At 33.9% G+C, this 16,869-nt stretch overlaps 1 protein-coding gene across 1 annotated transcript; it reads right to left on the minus strand.

Moving 5' to 3' along the window:
* Positions 1–11,925: 11,925 nt before the first annotated feature.
* Positions 11,926–15,548, minus strand: LOC136217171 (shaggy-related protein kinase gamma-like). Its single transcript, XM_066003757.1, has 13 exons — positions 15,391–15,548; positions 14,463–14,659; positions 14,252–14,344; positions 14,096–14,155; positions 13,709–13,981; positions 13,445–13,519; positions 13,170–13,226; positions 12,944–13,084; positions 12,811–12,861; positions 12,630–12,725; positions 12,455–12,538; positions 12,254–12,356; positions 11,926–12,162 (listed from the first exon to the last, which is right to left on the minus strand). Exons 2-13 carry the CDS (start codon positions 14,574–14,576, stop codon positions 12,089–12,091), a joined length of 1,221 nt encoding a protein of 406 aa, XP_065859829.1. The 5' UTR covers positions 14,577–14,659; positions 15,391–15,548; the 3' UTR covers positions 11,926–12,088.
* Positions 15,549–16,869: the final 1,321 nt, after the last annotated feature.

Consider the following 16,869-nt stretch of genomic DNA (forward strand, 5'->3'; position numbering starts at 1 on the left):
GAATGACAGGGCCATGAGGAAGGAGGAACGATGATGAGGAAGGAGGCTGATCTAATTAACCAAGGAGGATGGATGATGAGGAAGATCTGAGGTTGAATTACAGAAAAATGATCTGAGGTTGAATGACAGAGCCATGAGGAATGAGGAACGATGATGAGGAAGGAGGCTGATCTAATTAACGAAGGAGGATGGATGATGAGGAAGATCTGAGGTTGAATTACAGAAAAATGATGAAGATCGAAGTGATGGAGGAGGTGCGATTGTTGATCGTGATTTTGCGATGATGGAAGAATGATCTGCGATTGTTGATCCTCAATTTGCAAGAGTGAAACGCTGTAGTTTTGTAATTGGGATAGGTTGTTGTTTTTTTAATGTATAAAACTACGTAGTTTTTGGGTGGTTCTCACCTAAGGTGAGTTCTCACCTAGGGGAGGGTTCTCACAAATTTTGTTATTTGCCTCTTCCACATAATGGTGTAGCTCTGTGTGAAAAAATTCACAAATTCTTGTGTGGTTGGAAAATTGATGGTAGGATTTTTTCACTCACTTTGGATAATTTAAGTGCAAATGATACATGTATGGACTTGTTGAAAAATTTATTGAATAGCAAGGGTGGTTTATTAAACCGTGGAGATTTTTTTCATATGAGATGCTCTGCTCACATTCTAAATTCAATAGTTCAAGATGGGTTGAAAGAAATTGATGACTCAATTGGAATGTATTGAATCAAAGACTAATGAACAAGATACTAATTATGTTGTTATTTAAGTTGAATTGAATGTTTTAATTTTAGTTTATTTGTTATTTGGAATTGAAATTTTTTATTTTGTTTATAAGTTTTGGATTTTAGACTTTTGATGTTAACTTGTTGAATTTGTTTTGTTAGTTTGTATTGGATTTTATTTTTTCATATGCAATTGTGCATATTTTTATTTTGTTTAGTTGAATATATTTTTTTAGTATGGAGTTGCAAAATTAAATGGGTTAGCCAGGTTGACACGTTCAACCCGCTTCTTAAACGAATCGTGCCAAATCGACCCATTTATTAAATAGGTTGGGTCAGGGTTGGGATAAATGGGTCACCTGAGTAAGTCGACATGACACGTTTACAACCCGCAAACCCATATTGACACCCCTAGCATTTACCCAAGAAGGGACGAGGTTGTCTGGTTGAATTAGGACGTGGAGTTGGAAGTATTCCAGGAGTAGTGGGACGTCCGTAGTTGCGATGTTGAGGACGAGCAGAGGCTGCAAAGGCAGTAGCAGGAAGAGAGGAATCATGGTGATTTTGCTTGATGGTGAGTTCTCGAGTGATTAATTTTTCTTGCAATTCTTCGAAGGATATTGGAGTATCCCGAGCATTGACTGATTCAACAATTGAGGTGTATGGTGTATCAAGACCAACCAGAATTCGATCAACAAGATCCTCATGCTCAATGGTTTTTCCTAAAGCAGCAAGTTGATCTGCACAGGCTTTAATATTCTGCATATACTCTGTAATGGTGCCTGTTCCTTTGGAAATTCTGTGAAACTGATCCTTCAATTGCTTGATGTGGCCCCTGCTAGGTTTTGCATACGTATTTGCAAGGATATCCCAGAGATCCTTAGTAGTTTTAGCTTGAGAGATTAAGGGGATGAGAGTTCGAGAGAGGGAACCAACTAGGGCACCAAATAGGAGTTTATCCTGTCTGTGCCAGAATCGCAGTTCAGGATTTAGGGTTTCAACTTCATTAACAATTACGGTAGAGGGAGGGGAAGGAAAAGTTTCGTCAACAAATTTGTATAGATCATGCCCTATAAGGATGGCTTGAATTTGTAGTTTCCATGAGAGGTATGTGGTGGGGGTAAGCTTAATAGTATTTGGAATGGTTATGAAAGTGAAAGGCTTGGTTGGATCATCATTGTTTGAGATTTGAGAAGAGGGATTTTGATTTGCCATGGAAATTGTGTGAGAAGAAACAGGAAAAAGAGAAGGAGAGTTGGCAAAGATAAGAAGAGGATCGAAGATCTCTGATACCATATAGAGAATATGAGAGGAAGTTGTATGTTCATTGAAAAGTATAACGATATAAATAGCAGTACAGTCCTAGAATATTGAAAGAGATAAACTAAGATATTAGTTACAACAGAAAGATTTAATAGCTAATTTACAGCTATTAAATAACAGATAATATTAGAGGATATTAATAAAACTAATCCTTATCAGAATCCATTCCTACTCTTTTTACCATCTTTTCAGACCACTCCTTAATCAACTAGGTCATTACAGGCTTATCAGCTTGCTTCTAGTTCATCTCGGAACCAACACCTTCTACTTGGAGAGTTGGCTCTAATACTAACAGTTTGGTCTGGTCCATCACCATGTGAATATGGTCCGCTTTGTCCAAAGTCTCTTTCTTTAAGTATTGCCCGTTTTGAATGAGAGTCTCATTCTTTGGGAATTGGGGTTTAAAAAGCATCTACAATATGTTTTAGAAACACACTTTGTTACCAATAAAACTATTTTCTTGTCTTTCCATTTTGATGTGGAAGTCAATTCACTTGTAACTTATCATCATACTTTAAGTTCATTATAGAATTTCTGTTGGGCTTTGGAGACTAATAGATTGGCCCAATTGCAGCGATAGGCCCAACTTTAACGATCTAACTTTGAATATAAATATAGTCTTCTTCTTTGTAATCCGTATCTCTTATATTATAGTGAAATATCCTGGCTTGATAGTGCCTAGTCATTCAAATTGAGTGGCGAACTGGGTAAATAATTCTTATGTGCTTGTTTTTTTCGTTTATCGTAATTGCATTAGTTTCTATTAATTTCCACTCCGACGTCACCCCTTGAGAACCGGAAGTTACACTAATGATGATTGTTTTATAAGTTATAGGTGGAAAGGGGTGAAAGTGAAGATTGGAAAAGGAAGTAAAATGGAAAGGCAAGTAGGACCTAAAATAAAATGGTAATGGGGCATGCGTGGACTGGAGCTTATGATGCATTTAAACGACCTGCTCAACATTTTGCTTCTTTTATAATAATGAGAATATTGCCTTTGTTCATCCACTCACTTCACTTGGGTTTAAATTAAATAAAAAAAAAAGTTACTTTATCCACATTCTGCCTTCCTTTATCACCCTTTCTCTCTTTTTTAGACTCCAGTTCGGCACATATTTGGCCTCATTTTATGCTGCTCTCTTTTTATCTAATGAATGTCAATGCCATCAAAGTATATCACATATATAATAATAATTGTAACACTTCACCTTTTGCAATCAAAACTGTAACATTCCTTCTAGGAATTGGATCACTGTTGACCATAACAAGTTTGATATATAATCACGAAAATAACAGATTATATGGTTCAATTAATTTTGCTAACAATTGACCTATTTTGTTAATAGACTACACATATTTTGTTAATAATTGACATATTAATATACAGGGTCGTTCCTGACCTTTTAGAGGTCGGGGGCGAGATGATAAATTTGAAAGTAATTAAAAAATGGGAAGGAGGAGGCTCGAACCCTCAACCTTAAAAGTTAAAATGAAATCACTAGAAAACTCCTCCTACCAACTGAACCAATTAATTCTAATGTTACATGTTTATCTCTATATTTATATATACACTATAAAAATATTTTATAAAAACACAATAAAAATAATTTTTGGGCCTCTTTTCGTTATGGACCCTGGGCGGGCGCCCCTCGTTTCATAACCCAGGACTGGCCCTGTTAATATAACAGTAAGGTAATCACATTTTTTATCCACATTTCTAACTCTCAAATTTCATGAAACCAAACCCAACTACACACATCACATGAATACAAGTTTCAAAACTTTTAGGGTCAATAAATAAGCAAAAAACTCTTACTTATATAGAGCTAAAACATAATCTAATTAACTTAAAAAAGAATTTTTTATTTCATATTCTAATTAAAAAAATCAAAGTAAATAAAATTCAATACATTAAATTATACCAACTACTTTTTTTTTTTAAACCAACTACTGTTAGATACCCAAGTATTTGTTTTATTGAAAACAGAAAACATGGGAATTTTTGTAGTCTTCTGGATTCATGGGCCAGAATACGAATAAAGAGTCGCGCACACAGCTTTACATTTTATGATGAGATAAAGTCCAAACTTTTCCAATCATTTTTAAAAAAATATATAAATTCATTTTTTTCTTAACATATAAATTCTTGATAACATTGTTTGATAATATTAATTTTATCCTTATCTATAAAATAAAATTGTTAATTTAATATACTATTATTTAATTATCCATCCAACCTTTCAAACATCTATTATATAAAAAAATATTTTATTGGCCCTGTTTGGGAATTAGCTGTTAGCCGTTAGCTGTTAGCTGATTACATTAGCTGTTAGCTGTTAGCTGATTACATTAGCTGATTTGACTAGCTGATTTGATTAGCTGTTTGTGTAGACCTGTTTGGTAAAAATTAGCTGATTGATAATAGCGGTTTGTGCAAAAAGATGAATAAGGGCATTAATTTTGGCGCAGGAGAAGAGGGAGTCTATCTATTAGGGTTAAAGAAGTCCATTAATTTTAATATTGCAAAACGCTAATTGAAAAAGCTCCTTTTAAGAGCTTTTTCTAAATTAGCGTTTTCATCCCAAAACTCTCTTCCAAACCTCTCTCCACCAAACACTTCCAATTAGCGGTTTCAGTGGTCAAACCTCTAAAATTGGTCAAAACCGCTCTTTTTATCCCAAAACTCTGTTTACCAAACAGGACCATTATATTACATAATTACACAATTCTAAATAAACGGTTAAAATGCTAATTAACAAACAAATGTATCACGTTTTTTCTTTTAAAGAAAAAGAGATAGATTAAGAAATCTAACAATACAATTGCCTATTTCCTTTAATGTAGGAATGGTAGTATGTGGTACCCTTCCTAGTAGGATTATCCGTACTATGTATAAAAGGGTATGAAACGGATATGGGTTCAAAAAGAAATTACATGTGACAGGTATGCAGGGTCGAACCTGAGGTTTTAGGAGCCTAGGGACGAAATACCAATTGAGAGCCCTAATAAATAAAGTGTGAAATTCAATTGTGTAGAAAAAAATCTTCAAAATGATACTTATTTTATTACATTTACATACGATCTAAAAAAACATTTCATATAAAAGAAAAATATTTTATATCACTTTAATTATCCAGTTTTCCATACAAAACAATGTATATGAGTATCTTTAGATGTAAAATCACTAATAATATTATGTAGGGAAAAGTACAAAAATAAACCTTGTGGTTACACTCATTTTCGAACAACACCTATGTGGTTTAAAAGTTTGCAAAGTGGTACCATGTACTTCATTCCGTTAACAAACACATACCAAATTGACTAACGGTGTTAAAAGTCAAAAGGAAAAGAGTTAATTTGGTCCTTATATTTTTTATTTTTTATAAATTAACCTCCTTATTATCTAATTATCACAAACAAACTCCAAAATAAAAAATAAAAATCAAATATACCATCTTTTCCATTTCGCTTTAATTTCTTATTTTTCTCTTTTTTTCTCTCTCCTCTTTTTAATTTCTCTCTCTAAAATCAATAAAATTTTCATGTCTCACTATTAGCATATGATCGTTCCATGTTAGGCTTCAGCCCCGACACTCTCGCAATGGACCTTTTAGCATATGATCGTTCCATGTTAGGCTTCAGCCCTTACGGAAACTACTGGCGCCAAATCCGGAAGCTGGCTACTATTGAGCTCCTATCTAACCACCGCCTTGAGAAGCTCAAACATGTTCCGAACAGCTTTACAAAAGCTGTATAAGTTGTGGGAAGTGAATAAATTGGTGGAGATGAAGAAATTGGTTGGAGATATAACGTTGAATGTGATATCTAGAATAGTTGTGGGGAAATTTGCTGGATATGGGAAAGATGAAGGATGGAAGGAAGCGTTGAGGGATTTTTTGGATTTGTCAGGGAGGTTTGTGGCTTCCGATGGACTGTCGTTTTTGTGGTGGTTGGATATCGGTGGATATGAGAAAAAAAATGAAGAAGACGGCAAAAGAACTTGATGTTGTGATGATGGAGTGGATGAAGGAACATAAAGAGAAAAGAGCTTCTGGTGCTAATAAAGGAGAACCAGATTTCATAGATGCGATGCTTGATGTTCTTGATGGCTACTTAACTTTCCTTGATTAGATGAATTATTCTTAATTTTGGAAGTTCGTTCATTGGGGCTGATTTTCTTGTTTCCTCGTGAATTTGATTTAGACAGAGATTCAAAATCAATTGATTTTAGAGAGAGAAATTATCAAAGAGGGGAGAGAAGAGAAAAAGAAAAATATGAAATCAAAGAGAGAAGATGGTATATTTGATTTTCATTTTTTATTTTGGGATTTATTTATGATAATTAGATAATAAATGGAATTAATTTATAAAATAAATAAATATAAGGACTAAATTAACTTTTGTCCATTTGACTTTTAACACCGTTAGTCAATTTGGTATGTGTTTGCTAACGGAATGAACCTCAAGGTACCATTTTGCAAACTTTTAAACCACATGGGTGTTGTTCGAAAACAGGTGTAACCACAAGGTTTATTTTTGTACTTTTCCCTATTATGTACATTAGTATGTTCTAAAACACTTCTCTCAATGCATAAAATGGCTAGAGCATTTAACCTACATCGACAATCCGAAATAACTTTTCAATAATTTTAACATTTCAATAAAAGATCAAGCTTGGAAAATTGATAATCAAATTTCGATTAAGATGAAGAAAAGAAAAGCATGATAAACAGAAAATTGAAAAACTAAATCCCAAAATCACTTCTCTTTGTGAGCTTTAGCGGGTAAGTTCTTGAAATTTCAAGATTTTAATGGGTTATCCCAAATCACATCTGAAAACCAAAGTAAATCAAAATTTTATAAATTTCTCAAAGACAAAAAAAAAAAAGTATTGGCAATGGCAAGTTTCACCGTTATAGTGGTGATGGGAGAATAAAATTGATTATATAGTTGATGAATTTAAGATGAAGATTAACGAAAATATTACCGTTTAATCGTTGGATTGATGAGTAATTGAAGAAAACAAGAGTTTGAGAATTTGGAAAGACTCATATTGGAAATTGATATTTTACACCCATTTATGGCTTAATAATCATTATCTTATTCATTTTTTTAATCAAGTATAAAACTAAAAATTTATTACTATATTTGGGTCCTCCCTTATCTCTGGGCCCTGGGTATGCGCCCCTCCTGCCCAGCCTCAGGGACTTGCCTGCAGGTATGGAAATACCCCTAGGCACCCGTTACCCACTATCCGCCATATATTTTACTTTCATCCATTAACTTTAGCCACAAAGCCAATTTATTTTTATTAATTAAGGTTGATTTAGAATTTTTGAATTTAAAATATTTATTAAATTTGTTGATGAATTATTTATGGATGGTTTATTAAATTTATATTTTATTAAATTTGTAAGGGTAATTAATTTATTAGTCCCTATATTTTGACAAAACACACTGTTTAGTCCATATATTTTCAAAAACACATGGTAAGGTCCCTAACTTTTTCTCAGTGAACTGTTTAGTCCTTCCGTCTGTTTGTTAGATTTTTACTGTTTATGACTTCGGAAATGACTAAATTACCCTTTACTATTTACCTTCGAACTTCAGCAGAGGAAATCTAATTTAGAAGAATAAGCTATTTGTATGGAGAACAAGAAAAAGAACAACCAAATGCTTACGAATTTGAACGATTAAGAAGAAAATCAAGAAGAATAACACTCAAAGTTGATTTCAGATACATTAGAGTTTAAAGGAAAGGAAAATAAAGAAAAAGAAGAACGCAAATCCAAATTGACTAACAGAATCTTCATGAGAGTCTAACGACAGGGACTAAACAGTTCACCGAGAAAAACGTTAGGGACTAAATAGTTCACCGAGAAAAACGTTAGGGACTTTACCGTGTGTTTTTAAAAATATAGGGACTAAACAGTGTGTTTTATCAAAATATAGGGACTGATAAATTAATTACCCAATTTGTAATAATTGTTGTTTTAAGTATTGGTTTTTAATGGGTAAAGGTACCCGCGGGTAATCGCGATTTAAATGGTTAAGGTAACGATGGTTAAGGTAATGAGATAGGTATCTCTAATGAAAAAATAAACAGGTAAACGTTTGGGATTGGGATTAGCACTACCTACGGGTACAATTCCGATTGCCATCCCTAAACAACAACTAACAAAGACGTGAGTTCTCAGAAGCTTTGCTGCAATACGTGTAACATTCCTGAACTAGAATATGGTGGTAATTGAGAACTGAGAGAGTTGGAAGGCTGTTTGTCAGGGCTTTCCATAGCAGATTCTTCACTTTTGGGGGAGCTTTGAGGTTCCAAAGGAAGGAAGAATGATACGAGAGCTGCCGTTAGAGGACACCAGTCTCACATAGCCGTTTTTTACACTATAACAGCCCTTAGGATCCCAAAACCAACATCATTTGTCCCTTATCCGCCTCCTACACAATGGAATTTGTTCGAATAAGATGGAAATCTCTCTCATTAAATAAGGGCTTAATGGATATTTAAATTTGATAAGTTTTGCCTATTGACACCCTGAACCTTTTAAATAACATATCACACACTTATAGTTGGCTTTAAAAATATATCACACACCTATAGTTGGCTTTAAAAACCTATCACAAATCTAAAGTTGGCTCATTCGGACCTCTTGGACATAAAATCGTGATCTGTCATCTTTGACAGACGAGGTCACATATGCGTGCTATTGAAAAAAAAAAATCATATTAGTTCGTTCTGTATGTCACGTCATATGTTAAAGATGAAAAATCAACAATTTTGTATGCAGCAGGTCCTAATGAGCCAACTTTAGGTGTGTGATATGTTTTTAATACCAACTATAGGTGTGTGATAGGTTTTTAAAGTCAACTATAAGTATGTGATAAGTTATTTAAAAAGTTTGAGGTGTCTATCAAGTTTAAAGGTGTAAATATGCATTAAACCTTAAATAAACCTCTTACTAAATCCTCATCCCAACACAAGCCATCATCTGAACGAAGACTATTGGCTGTAATTACATCCACTCCATCCAACTTGAGACTTTCAACATAAGGATTAATCGAATTCAGCAACCATGGATCCTCCCAAATATTAATATCCTTGTCGTCACCAACTATTCTATGGGCTCTAGAAAAACTAGCTCTTTAGAGCCCATAATGTTAGATATTAGTCTTTAATATTGGTGTTGTGGAAATTCCACATGAAAAGAATAAGAAGGAAATCTGTATTTTATTTTGTCTAAGAGACATCTGTATTGTCTAGAGACATCTGTATGTCTAGAGACATCTGTATGTCTGGAGACATCTGAATGTCTGGAGACATCTGTATTGTCTGGAGACATCTGTATTTTGACAACCAGTTTTTTGGCTATAAATATCTTCAATCCTTCATACCTTTTCACTTACTGTTTTAATTATTCAAATACGTTCATAGGGAAATTAGTGAAATTGCTATCATTAATTTTATGTTAGGGAAATCCTAGAGGAAACTTAGTCAGAAACCCAATAGCAATTGATAGTGGGGGCTAATATTTCCTTAAGGACAGTGATTAATCACGTCCCTATTTTATGTTTGTGATCCCATATTTCTATCACATAATGCTACACCAAATAAAATTGTGACTATTCTTCATATCCGTCTTAAAAAAAACAAAAATGAATTTGGATAATACCGAACTTTATAAACTCGTGCCACTAGCGAGCTTGGACAATTTAGCAGTCGCCATCTCTGTTTGGTGAGAAGAGACAAATTAAAATGATGAAGATTATAGAAGCTCATACCACTATGTTTCTTCGGTACGCATAATTTATCTCATGATTTCTAGTGAAGCATTTTCCTATCATAACCATTTGAACCCCACCAAAATGAGTTCATCACTTTCTCTAGGTTTGAACATAACAAATTGGATAAGAGAAACAAACTCATAACATAAGAGGGAAGAGCTTGAATAACAGATTTAGCAGGACCTCATTTCCTGCTTAAGAGATGAATTTAGATTTTCAACTTTTCAACTTGGACGAGACCATGTCCTCCACAAAGCTAAAGACTTGAGACCTTCTTCGACCAATCACAAAAGGAAGACCTAAATATTTACCCAGACATAGACATGTAGCATAAGGGACTCCAAAAATCGAGCTCAGAGAATAGTTGACTTGTGTAGAGCAGTTTCTGCTAAACGAGATAGAGGACTTAGTGAAATTAACCTTCTGGCTTGGAGCTTTCTCATAACGATAAACACAATCCTAACAGTAAGACACTCCTCCCTGTTTGCTTTAAAAAGATAGATAGCTATCATCCTCAAAGAACAAATTAGATATAGACAGAGTCACTCTAGTAATACGACAACCATGAACTAAGCCTATATTCTCAAGCCTTAAAAGAGATGTTGACGAGCTCTCCGCACAAATGAGAAACAATTATGGAGAGATAGGATCGCATTTGATGGAGCCCCTTGTGAGTGACAATAGGACCCACTATATAAATGCCATTAACAATATGATATGAAGCTTTAGTTACACATTGCATAATCAAATCAACCCACTCGTGAGAAAACCACAGTCTCAGTATCGGCTGCCTTAGAAAGTCTCATTCTACACGATCATATGGTCATATCCAATTTGAGAGACACATAATCACTTTTCCCTTAAGTCTTGCAGTGTAAGTAATGATTACTTCAAATGCAAGCATCACATTATATGTAATCAATCTCCTCGGGATGAAAGCGCTTTGGTAAGGATAGATAATAAGATGAAGCACACTTTTAAACCTGTTAACAATAGCCTTAGAAACGATTTTATAAATGACATTGCAAACCGCTATTGGCATTAGATCAAACACCAATTATGGCTTAGATTTTTTTAGGAATAAGCATCAACATATAGAGGGCGAGCCTTGGCGCAACGGTAAACGTTGTTGTCGTGTGACCAAGAGGTCACGGATTCAAATCTTAGGAACAACCTCTTGCCAAATAAATTGGCCCTTGGCATTGGCCAAAAGTGCGACCGTCTAATGCTCATAGCTAAAAGAAGTTTAAAAAAATTTAGATATCAGTCCGACATTTGTCAGTCAAATCTTGGAAATATCAGGAAAAACATTTTCAATATAATCAAAACTGACAATATTTAACATATTAGCTCAAATATAATCAATTTCAATATTTAAAAGTTTGTTAAATTTGAATAAATTTATTAAATATTGTCAGTTGAGTCGATACCAATATAAACTAAACTATATTGTATGCCAACTTCAAAAGTTATTTTGATTCTTAATTCATTTCGAGTTAAATCTACGCTTTTTCAAAAACCACAAAGACAAATTTATATCTTATCCTCATTTTATTGTTTGCAACTCATGTACTTACAACTGTATATACCTTATCATGTGTCACTAGCTATATTTCTTTCATTTATATTTGTTTCGATTTTAACAAGAGCAGAAAATGTTCATCTTGACCGCAAATCTTGCAAAACAAAAAAAGAAGATTCAGATCCGAATGTCCGAAAAACTCTAGATGATGAAGAATGGATTGCAACAATTTTTCAACGGAATTTGTCCAACGACAAGATATAATTTATATTTTCTTTGTATTAATTTTACCTTTTTATGGTTTTTATTGATTTATAGTTTTTTTTCTTGTACTAGCTTTAGCATGTATGATTGCGATGCTTTATTCCTCCTAATTTTCGTATTGTATTTGTACTTTTCCATAATCTGAAATTCATAGAAAAGCCAAATTGGTCAATTCTGGCAAGTTTCAATTTGGATTTCATAAATCCAGCTGGTCAAGAAGAATTGTACAACAAATCAAATAAATGTATTAATTCGAATTAGCAACTTCAAAAACTTTCTAACTGCTCTCTACAAGAAGATTGAAAATAAAAAAATTAATATAAGAAGGAATAAATGAACAGGGGGATTCATAACAAATCATATGTGGCTTCACTAACATAACTTCAAACTACCTCTACTTCTCTACAACAACATTTTTCTGCCAGCAGCAGAAGACACTAACTTAACTACAAACAACCCCAATCACAATCCGCATTGCTTTCTCGCATGTTCCGGGATTATCTTCATCAATATCTCAACCGGCACTCCCTTCAGTTCTGACAACACAAAACATACACATTAGTACCGTTATCATAAGTCTTCGACTGCGGAGTGTTGAGGAATTTCAATAATGAAATGAACCATTACCTTGAGGACTAAAGTTGAAAAGAGGTGGAAGGTGACGTCCATTCGGTAAGCGGGTGTTAGGGTCACGTAATTCATCGAAGAACGGATGGGTTAAAGCATCCAACTACATGCAAAGTAAATAGAAATGGTGAGCATTTGGAAAGTAAAAGGAGAGCATATAAATCCACTTTACGTGACTGGTACGGAGTTAGTAGTACTTACAGCTGAGTATCGTAGGTTCGGAGAGTACTGCAATAGTCTTGAGACAAGGTCCACGGCTTCATGAGGCATGCGCTTATGGAATACCTAATGATCAAGAGATTAACAGATCAATTTGGTGAATCGTCTAAAGGTTCTAAACTTGCAGACGTTGCTGATAACGCGAAAAGACTAGTACCTTATGCCAAGGGTGAGCTTTGATTTGTGGAAATTTGAACTCTGTGTAGTTTGGATTCATGCACTTAATTTCCTCCCGCGTTGGGGTACCCAAAACCTGCAAGACAATAACAGAAATTAGTCCAAGAAACAATAGTAGGCGAAGCCAAAATACGAATCTTGAAAAGGCTGGCATTCAGTACCTTGATAATTTCAACAAGCTGGTCGACTCCACTCTCACCGGGAAAGAGAGGCTGGCATTAGTAAAATTATTATGTCAGGTACATATATACTTATAAACTACGGAAATCAGTTGTATATGTAGAAGCTACCAACCTGTCCAAGCAGCAATTCAGCCAGAACACATCCAGCAGACCAGACGTCAATGGCTGTAGTGTATTCAGTTGCACCGAAAATAAGTTCCGGGGCTCTGTAGTACCTAGAACATATATAAGATATGTTCGGTTCCCCTTTCACCTGTCAAATTAAGCAAAATTAGTATCACAGAATTATCAAATATCCATAATGATCATATAGACAATACAACATAAGATATACGAACCAATAGTTTCGCACTTCCAAAGTCGCATAGTTTGAGCTGGTGTGTATGTGGGTTGACCTATAAGAGAGAAAAATTAACATTATTCGTATTAAAAGAAGAAAGGAGAAGTGATTAATAGCTTCAAACTAACAATTAACAGCCTAGAAAAATGAAAGACGAACTCCCAAACACCGCCATTTTGGAGCGCTAAGTTTTGCGTTTAGGTTCACCGACCAAATAAGTTTCAATCATTGATAAATTTCACAAACAAGTTATATTTAGACTTCTCAACATACCAGTAAATTTTGAGGCTTTATGTCCCTATGGCACAATCCAACAGAGTGGTGGATGTAAGCAAGAGCTCTACAGATCTGTATGTTCAAAGAGGCAAAAATTTCGAAAAACATTAGCATCATGAATTTAAACAAATAAAAGATGCACCGAAATAAAACATGTATATATACAATGGCTAATAAGCTATATAGAAAATGTACAGCATTGTGAACAATATATGGGATGCATATCTCGAACACATAATCTGGAAAAGAGCTGCAATTCACCTGGTAAAAATAAAGTTTCACATATATCAGGGGCATCCTTTGACCGATCTTATTATGGCGTTTGATTGCCTGGTGGACGTTTTCAGGCACATACTCAAGTACAAGGTTCAGATACAGCTCATCTTTTACAGTTGTCGAGAAGAAACAGTGTCTCAAAGACACTACATTGGGATGGTTTAGAACACGCATGGTTTGCAGCTCCCTGTTCTTGTACCGTTTATCTTGTAGAACCTTCTTTATAGCTACGGTTTCACCATTCTCTAAGCACTTAGCCTGGATACGAGCAAAAACAATAATTGAGTGCCTTGTCTAGTCGATAACTCAAATTTCAAATTGCTACTAATGTGAGTATAAGTACACAAATTATCACCAATAGACAACAAGTACCTGAAATACTACTCCGAAAGATCCCTGCCCGACAACACGCTCAGCCATATAACTTATTGTCTGCAATCACACAATCACAAATTGAGTAATCATAAACTCAGAGCAGCCATAATAGCTACTTGGAAACGAGGATAACAATTTAGGCGAAAAAATTACCTCTTTTGTCTGGCTACTTTTGCCACCAATAGTTGTGACAATAATACGTCCTGCCTCCGTTTCATTACCATCAAAAACAGTAGCTACCATTTCCTGAATCAAAATTCAACTTATTTCAGACAAAGAATACCGAAACTAATGAATAAAGAACAAATTATGGAGATAACAATAACAACACAAGCAGAAGCAGAAGAGAGATTAGATTGCTCACCTTGTCATCCCTAATTTTCATCTCATTCATCTCACCAGGTAACCTATCAACACCAACTACATTACCGCTTGAATCTCTCAATCCCGAACTAGGTACAACACTTACAGAAGTCATGGTGCTCAAATAATAAGAACAAACACAGATGTCTTTTTTTGCAAATTCGCCTTTCAGAGCTCTATATAGATTTAGTAATTAACCTGCACACCAGATCTTAATGTCAATTATTTCATTTCATATTATCCATCTCTAAACACACATACATAGGCACATGAATGACTTAATACACATAACATAACCAGAGCTGGATTTCACCCATTCCTGATTCAATTGCAAATAGCAATTTCATAAAACATGAAGAAACAGATCAAAGTATGTACTCATTAGCTATCCACACCAAATAGCACAAATTGAAGTATTTCCTTATCTTGGAACCTATATAATGTGAGTGAAGAAGCTATTAAACAGTTAAGTTGTTCAGAAATTTAACATTAAAAACCATATGAACATGAAACAAGCAAAAAGATAGAAAATCTCATTTAAGTATAATGCATTAGTCAGTAATCAAGGATCTAAAACCAAAAGGGCAAGGTAATTTAGTAAGTCATCCAAATCCATACATGAAATGCACAAGGCTAAACAACTACCCTGTTAAGCTGAGGTTAATGTTTTCTCTATTAGCTACACAAATCTAAAACATAGAAAAAGCAAAATGAAGCTAAGCTAGTTGAAGATGATTTCAACCTAGGACATCAAAAAAGGGGGGAAAGACAAAGATCTCAACTTGAATCGAACCCATTAGACAAAATTAAAAAGAAAATGTTGAAGCTACATATGAGAGGGAAGATCTGCATGTAAAAACCCCAAAGAAAGGAATAAAAGTAGAGGCTTGAAGAGCCCCAAAAGAAAGGAAAAAGAGGGGAAAACTTACAAATTGAGAAAGAAGGAGGAATCATGACCAGATTCAAACAGAGAGAAGGCTTTTCTAAGGATTGGGTGTCTGCAAGAGAGAGATTTGGATGAGCAGAAGGAGTAGTATTTGTTTGATGAGAAAAGAGGGAGAGGACAGTCAAACACATTTGCCCAAACATTTATGTTTTCTTTAGTTATTTTAATGTTCTTTCTTTTTGACCATTCAACCTTAGTTGGCCCCACTTTTCCCACTTTCAAACTTTTTCTTCTACCTTTGAATCTATCTGTTCTGTTCTGTGCCTATCTAGATTTTTTATATAAATAACAAATCTTCTTTTATTGCTATTTCATTTTTCAGATTCGTTTTATGTGTTAAATATCAGAGATACATTACTCTTTAGATACTGTATAAAAATCAGGATTTAGGGGTCTTTGTTTCGAAAAATTATTAGAAGCATTCAATACATATCTTATAATGTGTATTATAGATCCACGTATATGATAAGAAGGTCCATTATTTTAAATATTAAGTAGAGTTACAATACACGTGACTAAATATGAATTGGAAATCCTCTAAATGGCGTGGAAGACTCGGGCTTAACGTAAGAATTCGTTTAATTCAGCTTTTTAGATAGCGTTTGGCTAAATTTATATAACAGCAGTGTTTATATAACTTCAGTGTTTAGGCTTTTCTATGGAAATGAAATAACTTCTTTATTTATAGTTTCCAATTTTATTTATTAACTAGTTTAACTCTAGTTGTATCCATTTTATATTTATTACAGATGGGCTTAATTATTCTAATGGGCCTACCCAAAAAATAGTTATACCATTAAATATACAATCTTGTCCTTACAAAAAAAAATCTTGCAAGAAAATTTAAATGAAATTGATTCTGAGAAAAATAGTTGTTTTTCTATATAATTTTATTATTTCTCTAAAAACATTTCTCTGTAACTACGTGACCTACGACGATTGCGTTATCTACATAACCTATGATGGATGTGTAATCTACGTGTGAGTAGGGGTGGACAAAAAAACCGGTCAAACCGGTAACCGAACCAAAAACTGGTAATTCGAACCGAAAAAAGCGGTTAACCAAACCGGTGGTTTTCTTAATGGTTAAAAAAATATATAGGTACCGGTTTCGGTTTCGGTTTCGGGTTAGAGTTTCAAAAACCACGGTTAACGGTTAACCGAACCGTTTAATAAATATAAATTTTTATAAAAATTAATATATAATTATATAACATAGATTATAAGATTTAAAAAAAAAGTCTTTAACATGGATTATAACCTATATTAATATAAATATATAACATAAATTATACTTGAATGTAAACTTGATGGATTAATATTGTAATAAGTACTTTGACGAAATATTATTTACATTTCTTTATGTTTTAAATGTAAATTTGATGGATTGTTTTTTAGTTCGGTACTTATGTTTGAATTCTAAACTTTTATATGAATTCATTTCGTTTGAATTTTTGAAATT

This window comes from Euphorbia lathyris, chromosome 2 (genome assembly GCF_963576675.1).
Source record: "Euphorbia lathyris chromosome 2, ddEupLath1.1, whole genome shotgun sequence".
Taxonomy (NCBI): domain Eukaryota; kingdom Viridiplantae; phylum Streptophyta; class Magnoliopsida; order Malpighiales; family Euphorbiaceae; genus Euphorbia; species Euphorbia lathyris.

Excerpts from the sequence above, each read along its gene's own strand:
- LOC136217171 (XM_066003757.1), bottom strand. The coding sequence starts at position 14,576 with ATGACTTCTGTAAGTGTTGTACCTAGTTCGGGATTGAGAGATTCAAGC. Across the intron at positions 14,156-14,251 it reads AAAGTAGCCAGACAAAAGAG|ACAATAAGTTATATGGCTGA; the intron begins GTAATTTTTTCG and ends GTGTGATTGCAG. Across the intron at positions 12,726-12,810 it reads AGCTTGTTGAAATTATCAAG|GTTTTGGGTACCCCAACGCG; the intron begins GTACTGAATGCC and ends ATTGTCTTGCAG.